General features: G+C 32.0%; 1 protein-coding gene and 1 non-coding gene across 2 annotated transcripts; both read right to left on the reverse strand.

Moving 5' to 3' along the window:
* Nucleotides 1-8,074: 8,074 nt before the first annotated feature.
* Nucleotides 8,075-8,147, reverse strand: TRNAQ-UUG (transfer RNA glutamine (anticodon UUG)). Its single transcript has one exon. It is a non-coding gene; the product is annotated as a tRNA-Gln (tRNA).
* A 3,470-nt stretch (nucleotides 8,148-11,617) lies between these two features.
* On the reverse strand, nucleotides 11,618-12,178 carry LOC129891341 (uncharacterized). The gene has a single exon (XM_055966661.1). It carries the CDS (start codon nucleotides 12,176-12,178, stop codon nucleotides 11,618-11,620), a length of 561 nt encoding a protein of 186 aa, XP_055822636.1.
* Between the last annotated feature and the right edge of the window lie 1,215 nt (nucleotides 12,179-13,393).

The raw sequence follows: 13,393 nt of genomic DNA on the forward strand, positions 1-13,393 counted from the left end.
TGAATATAAACCTAAATTCATCCTGAAAATGAATTTGAGAAAGTCTGTGTATCCAAAAAGAGAGAGGAAAAAAGTTTTCTTATAATTCCGCTTCATGGTCTAAATATTCTTGGTTCATTTTGTCACTTAATATGATATGTTGATATAGTTTGATTCAAACATCGAATACGAATAAATATTTTTCCTTAACTTGCACTCTTGTTAACTCGCAGTAGGAAGATTTTAATAATTGGACAAGGGGATTAATGTTCTCCAAGGTAATCACACTTCTTAATTAATTAATGTTACACACATCTAAATTATTATTGGGATGTTAATAATAATACCAGTAAGTAACATCCTATGAAAATCCTTATAGATTTGAATATAATTATAATTAGAAACATCTACTTATTTTTATATTCTAGGGTTAATTCGTTTTTCTTAATTTATCAAAAGCTTAACACATACATATATATATGAACTATATGCTTGTCCTTTTTTTTTTTGGTGTCTCATCCAATTTCTTTGTCCACGGACTCAACTAATTTGAATTCACACAGAAAATCTCATAATTTTGGAGGTCAAGTTCAAATCGGATCTCTAGTTAAGGGTGAAACTAAGTTTATAAGAATTTACTTCGGCGAATGCCATTTGTGAAATTCATAAATAGCTTTATATAAACTCGTTATAATTAAACTTTCATCACATTTATTCCTTGGTTCATCTAATATTGGTACGTAATATGCTTAACGAGTCAAGTACTTTTTGGAACTCTTCAATGCACAACATATATATGGCGATATGGACATGATTGACCATATTAGTCTAATCAAAAATCATTTTTTTTGAAGATCATCATGATATTCTTATAAGATAAACCTCAATTGACGGAGTACAATGAGTTAGATGGAGAATTCGAAAAAGACTATGATCTATTAATAAAGTGAAAGTTTTCTTTGAGTTCTGGTTGGATTAGGAGAACATCCGAGCGATTGCATACTCTAAAAATTGAGAAAAAGACATGTCATAAGACATATTATTTTTATGATGAGACATTGTTGGTTCATGTTCATTGGTTTCAAATATTTTTATTCTTCATAAAAGAAGATAGAACAAATTAACCCTTTGTGTGGACAAATTAATAATGCACCATGTATTTACTTGCATTGTGTAGTTAACTCCATCGATAGAATTGCTTTTGTACAAGAAGAATCAAATTCTGATGAACTTCTCTATGCATCAGCCATTTATTCAACAGACACATTAGCATTGAGGTTCTCTTCGTTTCATATAATAGCATATTTGGTGTAATTTCATAAGTAAAATAAAATCTATACAGAGTGTACGTTGAAAGGAAGAAATATTATTTCTGATATACTTCCGACTAAAAGCAAGTATATTAAAATAAATTAAAAAAGAAATAATGAAAATAAAAAAATCAAGTTCAGCTTTCATTTTTTTATTCTTTCTTATTCAGAGAGTAAAACCAGTTCATGTGACCCCAAAATATCTAATCAAAGAATCCTTCCCCTTTAATTTACTGTAGTATATAGACCTATAGGTAAAGAAAATTTCTTGCTTAGGTCCAAAAAGCCTTTCATATCCTAATTAAAATAGGAATAATATCGTCTTTTTCTATTTTTTAATATTTAAAAATAATAATTTAAAAATTCTATAATAGTTAAAATTGTCATTTGCTATTTTTTTTCCAATAAGTTATCATTTAACTATTATCTTAATATTTAAATATTAAATTTTTACTTATTTATAATAATTAAGAACTCCTACTATTTATTATTTTTTATTGTATTGTATTATGATTTATGGTATCTAATGTTAATGTAGGAATAGGGGAGAACAAACATCGTATAGTTTAGTTGCTGATTTAGGGGATGTTAGGTCGTTCTTCTTTTTGTTGAATGTTTTAAATAAGGTAAAATATTATTCTCCTAATATGAAACCTCCAAATTATGAGAGACAAAATGAAGGCTAAATTTCTTTTATTTTACTTGAAATTGTTAGAAATTCTTTTTCTACTTTGAGTTGTTACAAATATCTCCTCCTATTTTTTTTTCATATTACAAGCTTGTATCCAAGATGGAAAGAAAATTTATTTTTTCTAGACATAATGTTCCATGAATGCTTTTTTTCTTTTTCAAACTTTTCAGTTTTCACTCATCAATATGTTTGTTGTCTTTCTAAAGTTATTAGACATTATTTGATTAATATACGAACAAATCTATATAAACAATTATTGATTTGATTGATTCTTTAATATTCTTGTGCATGTAAACGAAAATTCATGTGGAGTGTATGTTTGAGACTTGTGCTATTACGAGCGGATTTAAAGGCATATTTTTTGCTTAATTTATTTCTCATTCATATTGGTACTATTTATGTGTTGGTGAAATTACAAGATTACAAATTACAATTGAAAAATAAAATGAAGAAATTAACTTCACTTCTTGGCTGAGGCGCGGATATCTCGCTCTCTTTAAGGAGATTCAAGCCCACTGCAGTAAATCGTTTCACTGGTCCAGCAGTAGTCCTCTTGACTTGTCCCCTCCAGGATATAACAGCCTTATCACAAAATGTAACTCAACAAACTTTGGACAAGAGTTGAGTTTAAAGCTCCACACAAAGAACACCCCCCTTCAACTAATAAGAACTCTCTTTTTAGACAAACTTAATTCAATTTTTTTCTTCTCTTATCTTACATTTCAAAACAAAGAAGACCTCTCTATTTATAGGAGAGAAAATCATACAAAGATGAAAAAATAATGGAATGCCATCATTATCATCATTTAGTGCACCATTATGATTTAGTGCACCACTTATTAGTGATAATTATGTTAAAAATACATAATGGAATGATTTAGTCTTGCACTAACTAAAGATGATAATGAAAGACATTTTATGCACTAATGAAAAATAGAATAAAGATGACATTAAATGTCATCAATGGACAATTGCTAAAATTGCAATTTAATAAAATGTTAAAATGCCCACACTAACAATCCCCCACTCATTTTAATATTATATAAGAGAGTTTATCAGCTGAAGAAAGACTACTATACATAATAAAGGTGTGCTCTGCATTGAACCTTTACTTAGTGAAACAATAACATTTATTCCAGAGTCGTAATGGTCTCAGACTTGAACTATGACTGCTTAAGGGATATAAATTATTACTGCTCACACATAGTAATCAAGGTATTGTCACGAGCTTTATAAGCCAGCACATTACGGCCTTGTGCTATCCCGGTTTTATGAGTGCTTTTGAGAATAAGCCCAATTCTCATAGAAAGCGGCCTACTTCCACACTCACATAGGTGAAATCTGTCGAGAGTGCTCCTGTAAGTTTAACATTCCACCCATACGGGCTACAAATTTTCATTAAGAGTTTTTTAAACTCAACCTCCACAACTCACTACAGAAAACAATGCACTCACATCATAGGGAGGGAATAATAAATAATGCATTTTTTCACAACAAGTCATCATATGATTCGTTTTCCCCATTGAACCTGGTTATAGGATCTCTAGTCTCCAGGTTGGGTTTCCTCATATATGACTCATGGATTTATAGGCTTCAATCTCATCCCCCTCGATGTGCTCCAGACCTTTTCTCTTGTTAAGGCCTTAGTAAGAGGATCTGCAAGATTTTCACAAGATTTGACATAATCAACATTAATGATACCACTTGTCAAATACGATCTTATATTACTGTGTTTTCTCCTTATAGGTCTGGATTTATAACCCTTTCTTCAAATAATAATTTAGATATTTTAATTTTTTTTTAAAAAATTCTACCCTACCCCACCTAACTCTCCGCTTTCAATTTTTTTCCCTTTTGTGTTAGATATATACATATGATTTTAGGAAAGTATTTTTACTTGCCGTAAGACTATTCTTAAAATAAAATTTTTATTTATGTATATCCGGTACGCAAGTAGAAAAAATATTTTCCTAAAAATATATGTATATATCTAACACAAAACGAGAAAAAAATATATATAAAAATTAAGAACGGAGGGTTAGATTGGGGGGGGGGTTATAATTGTATTTTATTTTAAAATAAAAATAATAGCTTTTTTCATGTAGGAGTGAGGGAGGGGGTCAAGTATGATTTTTTTTTTTTAAAATATTTTATAACAGAAATTTAAAAAATTTTACAAAATAAAAGGACGGGGATTGGGTGAGGGTGGTGGAATGCGTGAGCAAAATATTGTAAATTTTATTTTTTTTAAAAATAATTTCTTTTATAAAAAATAATTTATTTTTTTGGGAATAAAAATACTATTGTCTTTAACTTTTAACTACTATTAGTAGTTTATAATTTTTGTCAAGGTGAAATATTTTATCCACGTGGAATTCCATGCGGCAAGCTTTTTTCAAAAAATAGAGAGTAGAGAGAGAGTATTACACACACCATTGAGGTGTGTTTCTCAAAATAATAAGCGATAGTTTAGGAATGAAACTCACGCTTTCAATAGTTTAGGTATAAAACTAAAACAAAAAGATAGTTTAAATGTGTTTTTAACACTTTATCTTTAAAGTTTAACACATCAACTAAGCTTAAAATTTAGCATTAAACCAGTAGATGTTAACTCTTTTAAACTCCTTAAACTTTCATCAAATTTTATTACTCTTTGGTTCATCTAATATTGCCTTATCTAACGAGTTTAGTACTTTGGTGCACAGATGAGTTGCGGCGCTAGTTCATATGAACCCAATATTTTCGATTTAAAATATGAATCTATATGTATTAAAATTGCAATAATGATAGACCTGAACTCATAATCTTAAAATTATAACGAATATAATACTAAAGGTTGAACCTAATCTAGATAGGCCTCTACTTTGGTGGAAATCATCTTGCCAAAAAATTTGAAGTGACTTCAAAACTTGTCTTCAATGTACAAAATAAGGACGAGACTGATCATATTAGTCTAATCAAAAATCATATTTCAAAAGAGATCATATTCTTATGTACACTCAAATGTCGTTGAATATAAACCTAAATTCATCCTGAAAATGAATTTGAGAAAGTCTGTGTATCCATAAAGAGAGAGGAAAAAAGTTTTCTTATAATTCCGCTTCATGGTCTAAATATTCTTTGGTTCATTTTGTCACTTAACCGTTATATGATATGCTGATATAGTTTGGTTCAAACATCGAATGCGAATAAATATTTTTCTTTAACTTGCACTCTTGTTAACTCGTCAGTTAAGAAGAATTTAATAATTGTACAGGGGATTTTTTTAGGGTAAACTACAAGGGGATCCTTATAAATTTAAAGATAATAATAGTTATAGTTAGAAACATCTACATATTTTTATATTCTAGGTTTAATTCTTTTTTCTTAATTTATTAAGAGCTTAACACACATCAACTATGATTGACCTTTTTTTTGGTGTACCCAATTTCTCTTTCCTCGTTGGGACTCAACTAATTTGAATTCACATCGAAAATTTCATAATTTTGGAAGTTAAATTCAAATCGAATCCTTGATTAAGGATAAAACTAAGCTCATAGTAATTTAAATCGAGGAATGCCATTTGTGAAATTCATAAATAACTATATATAAACTCATTATAATTAAAGTTTCATCACATTTATTACTTGGTTCATCTAATATTGGTACATAATATATTTAACGAGTCAAGCACTTTTATGGAACTCTTCAATGCACACCGTATATATGGCGATATGGACATGATTGACCATGTTAGTCTAATCAAATATCATTTTTTTAAGGAGATCATCATATTCTTATAAGATAAATCTAAATCGACGGAGTACTATGAATTAAGAGAATTCAAAAAAGAAATTCAATAATAAAGTGAAAGAAAGTTTTCTTCGAGTTCTTGCATGCTTTAAAAATTGAGAAAAAGACTTGTCAAGACTCATATTATTTTTATGATGAGACATTGTTGGTTTATATTCATTGATTTCAAATATTTCTATTCTTCATAAAAGAAGATAGAACAAATTAACCCTTTGTGTGGACAAATTAATAATACACCATGTATTTACTTGCATTGTGTAGTTAACTCCATCGATAGAATTGCTTTTATACAGGAAGAATCGAATTCTCATGATGAACTTCTCTATGCATCAACCATTTATTCAACTGACTCATTAGCATTGAGGTTCTCTTCGTTTCCTACACTAACATATTTGATGTAATATAAGTAGAATAGAATATAGAGTGTACGTATATTTTATTTATACCTTGAAAAATAAAAATATTGTTTCCGATATATTCCTGACTAAAAGCAAGTATAGTAAAATAGATTAAAAAAGAAATAACAAAAATAAAAAAAATCATCACAGAATACTATAGAAAACATTATATGGACAACAACTTTAATTGTAACAAGTTATGCTTTCAAGTTCAACTTTCATTTTTTATTCTTTCTTATACAGAGCGTAAAACCAGTTCATGTGACCCCAAAATATCTAATCAAAGAATCCTCTCCCTTTAATTTACTGTAGTTTAGACCTATAGGTAAAGAAAATTTCTTGTTTAGGTCCAAAAACCTGTCATATTAGTTACATTGAATAGTTGCTCTTTTTCCAATATACGACTTACTAATCAAATAAATATACGTTTGAACATGCGATTTTATCTCGTGATTTAATTAGATATGTAATTTTATTTCAAAATAATTAAATTATGAGATAAAATTTCAAATTTTTCAAAAAGCTTGACTTGAGAATTTCATATCATAATTTCACATTTTTTAAATATAAAAATTGACACATAAATTTATATTTTGTAAAAAAAAGTTCACCATTTTATATTACCAATCATTTATTTCATATGTAAACAAAATTTATAATTGATATTGTTACTCTTGCCCATTCCATTTTTGTCAAATGATAACTTTAAATCACACACATATTAAAGAGTAGTAGCCTACAACTCATGTTCAATTTTACTTTTTTATTGAATCAAAGTTCAATCAATAAATATTGTATTCTTTTTAGAATAAGTTTGTGATAGCGTATTATATTTTTGTTATGAATTTTTGCTTATTTGGCAAGATTGTATAAATAAATTGGGTAATTTTGATAGTTTTCACAACTTATGGATTTTTATGTTTATGAGCAAACAACTTAAAAATTCAAATCGCATGTCCAATCAAAACTTGTCACGACCCAACTTATCGGGTCATGCGGGCACCTACCCTAACACCTAAGTAGGAGAACCCTTAATCCTCAAACGGATAACATGCGAAAGTTTAACGAAAATACCAACACAAAAGTCTAAAAGGGAAAAAGACATCGTATATTAAATTAAAACTCTAAGATTAATTACACAACAGTATTTTAACACCCCCAAAGATATTAGTCTAAATATGTACAAGAGCTTCTAAAGAAATAATGTATAAATAAAGTAATGGCACAACTTCCACCAATAGGAAGGAAAAGTAGAAGCTATCGGAGAATCATCTTCGTTTTCCTGAACTCTACGAAGAGTTCCGCCACCACCTTCGGGTTTGGGATCTACTCGAGCGTAGTCAGCCAGTTTCATGACTTTGCTTAGCTTCCAACCTTATAAAGACATAATCTTTCACTATCTAGGCGCCCTCGAAGGAGGGGTCCCACAGTATTTTTCCCCGAAGGTCAAGCCATAGTTCTTGTCCCTGGGAGAAGTGGAAGGAGTTAGGAGAATGAAACACCCTTTGCCCTAAGAAATAGGCGGCTTCGCCTTCAAGCCATCAATAAAATTAAGCTAATATGTGATCATGACAGTACACTGATGCATAGGTCTTCTTTACTTTACGGCCTTTTAATTATGATGCATCATGAACGTGCCAATATGTGATCGGGGTGAAAGGTGGTTAGATATTGGGGCGGCTTCACTGGCTTGGATTGGAAGGAAGGGCTTTGCTTTTCGATTGCTTTTTGAGGATGGTTTGGATGAGCGTGGTCAAGTTTGGTATTCACTATCGCTTTCCGCTTAGAGCGGCCCACCCCCTTGTTACTTAAAAGGCGAAGTCGCCAAAGTGAGTCGAAAGGCCAAAGAGTCATCTTTGAAGGCTACTATGCACCTTTATGCATAGTAAAATGTAAGGTAGGTTTGAGTATAACATGACTTGAACCTGCGACCATTAGGTTCAAAGCCCAATGCTCTACCAACTGAGTTATACACCCCAAAAAAGGTGTCGTAGTAAATAAGGATTGGTATGGAAAAGAGGCCCCCCTTCTTCTCATCATATTAAAGGAGTGAAACTTTGTATGAGGCTCGTACTGCAAAGCAAGCAGAAGAAAAAACAAAAGGTCGCGCTTAGCACTCCTACAAGAAAAGGGATGCGCTAAGGCGCAACGGCTTTCGCGCAACTACTACGCCCTTACTTTTTGCCCTTTATTTCAAACTCAACGAAAACCTTGATCGATATGGGATGTCTAAGTAACATAGCAAGAGTAGTACCAGTGTAAAAAATACGTACTGGTAGGCATCATTTGTTAACCTCATATCCCACACATAATATAAAGCAATCAACAAGAAGAAAACATGCACTTAAGGAAATACACCCGCCAAACCTTTATGCACAAATTCTTACCATTCCTATTAACCTCTTGATGTTCTTCAAGCCTAACAAATATCCCTTATAGTTGGTCCGTTGCCAACTATAATACAGATCAAGGCCTAGTCCTTCTATCACATAAAGGAGTTTTTAAAATACGGCTACCACTAACTTTGTCTAATAGACTACTACCTTTCTTCAAGCTCTTACATTGGCACCTTACCTTAGAATATTTGACATCTTACTTGAAAGAGGACAATATTAAAGTGGTCTAAGACTCCTTTCTACCCTATCTGTACTGACCCACCATGGCTGGACCTAACCCGCTAAGATGGCCTCGCCATAACGGTATTCCTTCCTCTAGGACGGTCTGCCCGTAGATAAAATCTCCTAATCCTTTTTCAATCCCCCATTAACTCACACATTAACAGGACACCAATAATATCTGACTCTAAGTCACTAATCTCACTTAACACCATATCAACTACTCTCCACTTGCTTACCCACGTCCTCATACCTATGATACAGACGCATCGAGCAACCATAACATAATAACACTTATGACACCACTAAGGTATGAAAATTAGCTAGACTTTGACCTTCGATATCAATTATTACACAGGATGGGCATGCTCAATTATAGATGTGTTAGTTCCTCTATCATCACACATATAATCAGAATACACAATCATGTCATATTATAACATTACTCGGACTTTCAATCTGTAACTTGAATTAGTTTACATAATGGGCATGATTAATCACAGTTACAACAATCAATTGGTTCTCTGAAGGAACCATAGCACATACTTGGTCTTCTCATGGAATCCACACCTAAATTGTAAATGTGTCAGCATGACATCCGATCCAATACATACCAACATAGTACTCGATTCAATATGTACTTGAGTAGTATATGATCCAATAAGTGTCAGCATGACACCTGATTCAATATTTACCGATATGGTACCCGATTTAATATGTACTGGCGTAGTATCTGATCCAACAATCATAATCAATAACAGATAGTTCACACACTTAATAACAGATTCATTGCATGCAATTGCTTATAGTAGTCATTTTATTAGGTTCATTCCATCTTTTTCTATTTACATATACGCATGCAATACTATCAATGCATTTAATAGGCACATATAATACAGGCAGAAAAATAAACCATCACCCATAACCACAGGTAGTCAAATAGGTTCATGTCATTAGATTTTTATCAACACAAAGTCATTCACATTCACTCTTCATTTCATGATACACATTACTCAAGTAACTCACAGGGAAAAATCAGAATGAATACACAATTATTTGTGTAAGCCTATTCCTTTATGTACACCAATAGCCCATAACCCACAAATCTCAGGATCTCATTATGACCCAGCTATTTTCCTACAATAAATTCAAAAGAGTTAACAACCCTCTTTACATGGATTATCAAGATTGACATTCAAAGACTGGTCCAATACCGGTAGTTACAGAAATCATGACCCACATGGACACATCATAACCTTCCCGCCCTAAATAGCAATAATAATCATTTAGCCATCCAATCTCCGTATTTAAAGGTCTAAGTATGAAATCTCCCATCAATCTACGATATAAATGCACTGGGAACTGATTTACAACTACTCAATTAAGAAAATCTAGTGTCTATTTGGCTTAACTTATCTAAAACAACTTATAAGTTGAAAGCAACTTATAAACTATTTTAGATAAGCCAAGCCAAACAGACTCAATTATTTTTTTGGGCTTATTTTAAGCATAAAATGTATTTAAGTTGGCCAGTCAAACCTTCAAAAAAGCTGAAAATATCCTATAAGCAGTTTTCAACAACTTATAGGCCAAACCAAACGGGCTCCTAGTCTTCCTGGGCGCTAAGCAGCTGTAGAAGGATTATAGCATGATTTTTGACTTTCGAAAGGAGAAACAATGGAGATTGACCTGAAATTCCTGGGTTGTAACCTTCTCTGCGATAGAATTTTATTCATCCCTTCTCTTCAAGCTCCGAGCAGCTTTTTGAAGGTTTCTAGGGTGACCCTCGTCTATTTTGACATTTAAGGGAATAAGAAGAAATAAGAATTCGTGTTTTATAGTTTTGTACCATCGATTCCGCTATGGCGAGTTCCATCTCGCCATGGAGGCGCCACTGTGGTGGGCTTATTCCCGCTATGGTGGGATGGTACAGATTCAGGTCAATTTAGCTCCCAAAATTTTTGGCCTTTCTAAAAAATGACGATTCAGATCAGGGGCGGAACCAGAATATTTGATAAGGGGGTTCAAGAAAATTAAAACATAAACACGTGAAGAAATCAAAACAAACACAATTCTCTATTGAAAGTGCAAGTATATTACTACAACTGTACACGACGAGGTTTTATTTCTTGAAATATTTTTATAATAATATCGTTAGAGATCCTATTAAACACATCTTTTTTTACATAAGGCACCAAACAACCACTAAAATAAATCTCATTCATTCGACTCCGCAAGTTATTCTTGATAAACTTCATTACTGAAAAAATTCTTTCAACGGATGCAGTGGCAACTGGTAAGAGCAAGGCAAGTTTCACTATGAGGAATACAAGAGGGTAGTTTGAATGCTTCTTTGTCTGACTTAATCTTTTTGAAAGATCAAAAAGTCCTTTTAGATCGGAGAACCTTTCATCAAGATCATGAACATCAATAATGTAACTTGGAAGTAGATTCTCAAGAACCCCCATAATAAATTCATCAAAGTCATCAAGATAATGTTTAGCCATTCTCATTATTTTCCTAAGATCACAAAACTAGAAAATGAGTCAATTGGATTTAAACAAGCAATTCCATAAAGCAAATCAGTCGTTACTTCATCAAAACGATAAGAAAGCTCTTGAGTTTGTCAATCAATAACTTTGCAAAATACTTCAACATAATAACGGTGTGAGATAGTACAACCAGCAAGTTTACGCCGTGATCTCAAAGAGGTAAAGTACATCTCATCTAACTTAGGTATCAAAATTTGATACTTGATACAAAATTTAGATACTTTATACAAAATTTAGATATTTTATCAATAAGCGAACCCCATTCTTCCTCTCTTAACTTTTACAACCTTTTCTTTGCTACTTGAACAAGTAGCATGACATTTACGATATCTTGCTCTTTTTTCTGTAAGCATTTATTAAGCATATCTGTGATTGCTAAAATATCTCTCATCAAATGCAATATGAATGCAACATCAAATGTTTGACATGCTCTGTGAAATCCCATTGCCTTGGCATTTTTATCTGGACAATGTGAATCAACAACAATATCATTAAGTACATCAACAATTGAACCAAACATAAGAATAAAGTTACTAAAAGATTTGTAGTGGGATCCCCAACGAGTATCACAAGCTCTAGTAAGACCAAATTCTTGATGCAAGCCTCTACCAGTTTCAAGTTCACCCATATCTAATGCCTCTTGAACTCTTTTCTTTTGAGATTCTCGATATTCATCCATGCATTTGAAAGAAGCTCCCAACATATTCAAAATACTTGAAACCAATAGTACAAGCTCTCCCACTTCAACACACTTTTTAGAAACCGCAACAAGACTTAGTTGAAGTTGATAAGCAAAGTAATGAATAGAATGAGCCGATCTACTTTCTTGCTCAATCAACATTTTAAGGCCATTGATTCTACCTTGCATATTACTTGCCCCATCATAACAATGTTCACGTACATAAGAAAGACTCAAGGAATGTTTAGCAAGTAAATTAACAATTGCTTCTTTTAAAGATTATGCACAAGTATCTTGAACATGAATAATGTCGATAAGTGGCTCCATCATAAATCCCATTCTATCAACATATCGTAAAACAACAGCCATTTTCTCCTTGCGCGATACATCAAAAGATTCATCAACCAACAAGGCAAAGTAATCACCATTTAATTCTTCTATGATAGCCTTAATTGTTTTAATTTTGCATGCAGTCACAATTTCTTTTTGAATCATTGGAGAAGTCATTAGATCATTTTGTGGAGCATGTTTCAATACAAAATCTTTAATGTTATCACACCTTTCAGAATACCATGAAAGAATTTAAAGAAAATTACCTCTGTTAAGTGATAATTTAGATTCATCATGACCCCGAAATGCCAATCCTTGATTCAAAAGAAGCCTTACAACATCAACTGAAGCAGTTAAGCGGAGCCAATACTTATGATTAAATTGAGAATCTTGCCTCACAAGTGTAGATTGAATAGATTGTTCTTGTCGCACTAGATCTTCACAATTCTTTCTTGCCTGATTATGAATGCTATTTCCGCCACCAACATATTTTTTAAAACTCTTCTTTTTTGCCAACACCTAAACCCTATGGTCGAAAATACATCATCCCTCCTTGATGAATATTATCATTTGCAAATAGATATCAATTCAAACAAAAGACTGCATCTTTACTTTCACTATACTCTAACCAATTAGAATACTCACTAAACCACTGAGGATTAAAACGACGCATGTCTCTAGAAACTTTTGTTTTAGGATACTCTTTAAGCCAAGGTTGACAAGGACCTCTCCTAAGGTATTCTCTTCGAATGACATTACGATGATTTGGATGAAAGTTCAAGATTTGAGTTCTTTCACCCAGATCATGCCTTAAAGAATTCAAATCAAATCCTGAGAAGAAAGCAATGGTACTTCTGAGTGGTTGACATTTTCGTCTAGATTAGATTGATCATGAGAGTCTAAGCTTGATTTTGGAACTTTGGTAAAATAATTCTTCGCTGACTTTTGAGACTGAATTATAATAAAAAAATTAGTTAGAATTAAAGACACAATGTCAGTCTTAAAAGCAAATAAAATAAAGCCTATTTAAGAACATCTAACTGTGAG

This window comes from Solanum dulcamara, chromosome 1 (genome assembly GCF_947179165.1).
Source record: "Solanum dulcamara chromosome 1, daSolDulc1.2, whole genome shotgun sequence".
Classification (NCBI taxonomy): Eukaryota; Viridiplantae; Streptophyta; class Magnoliopsida; order Solanales; family Solanaceae; genus Solanum; species Solanum dulcamara.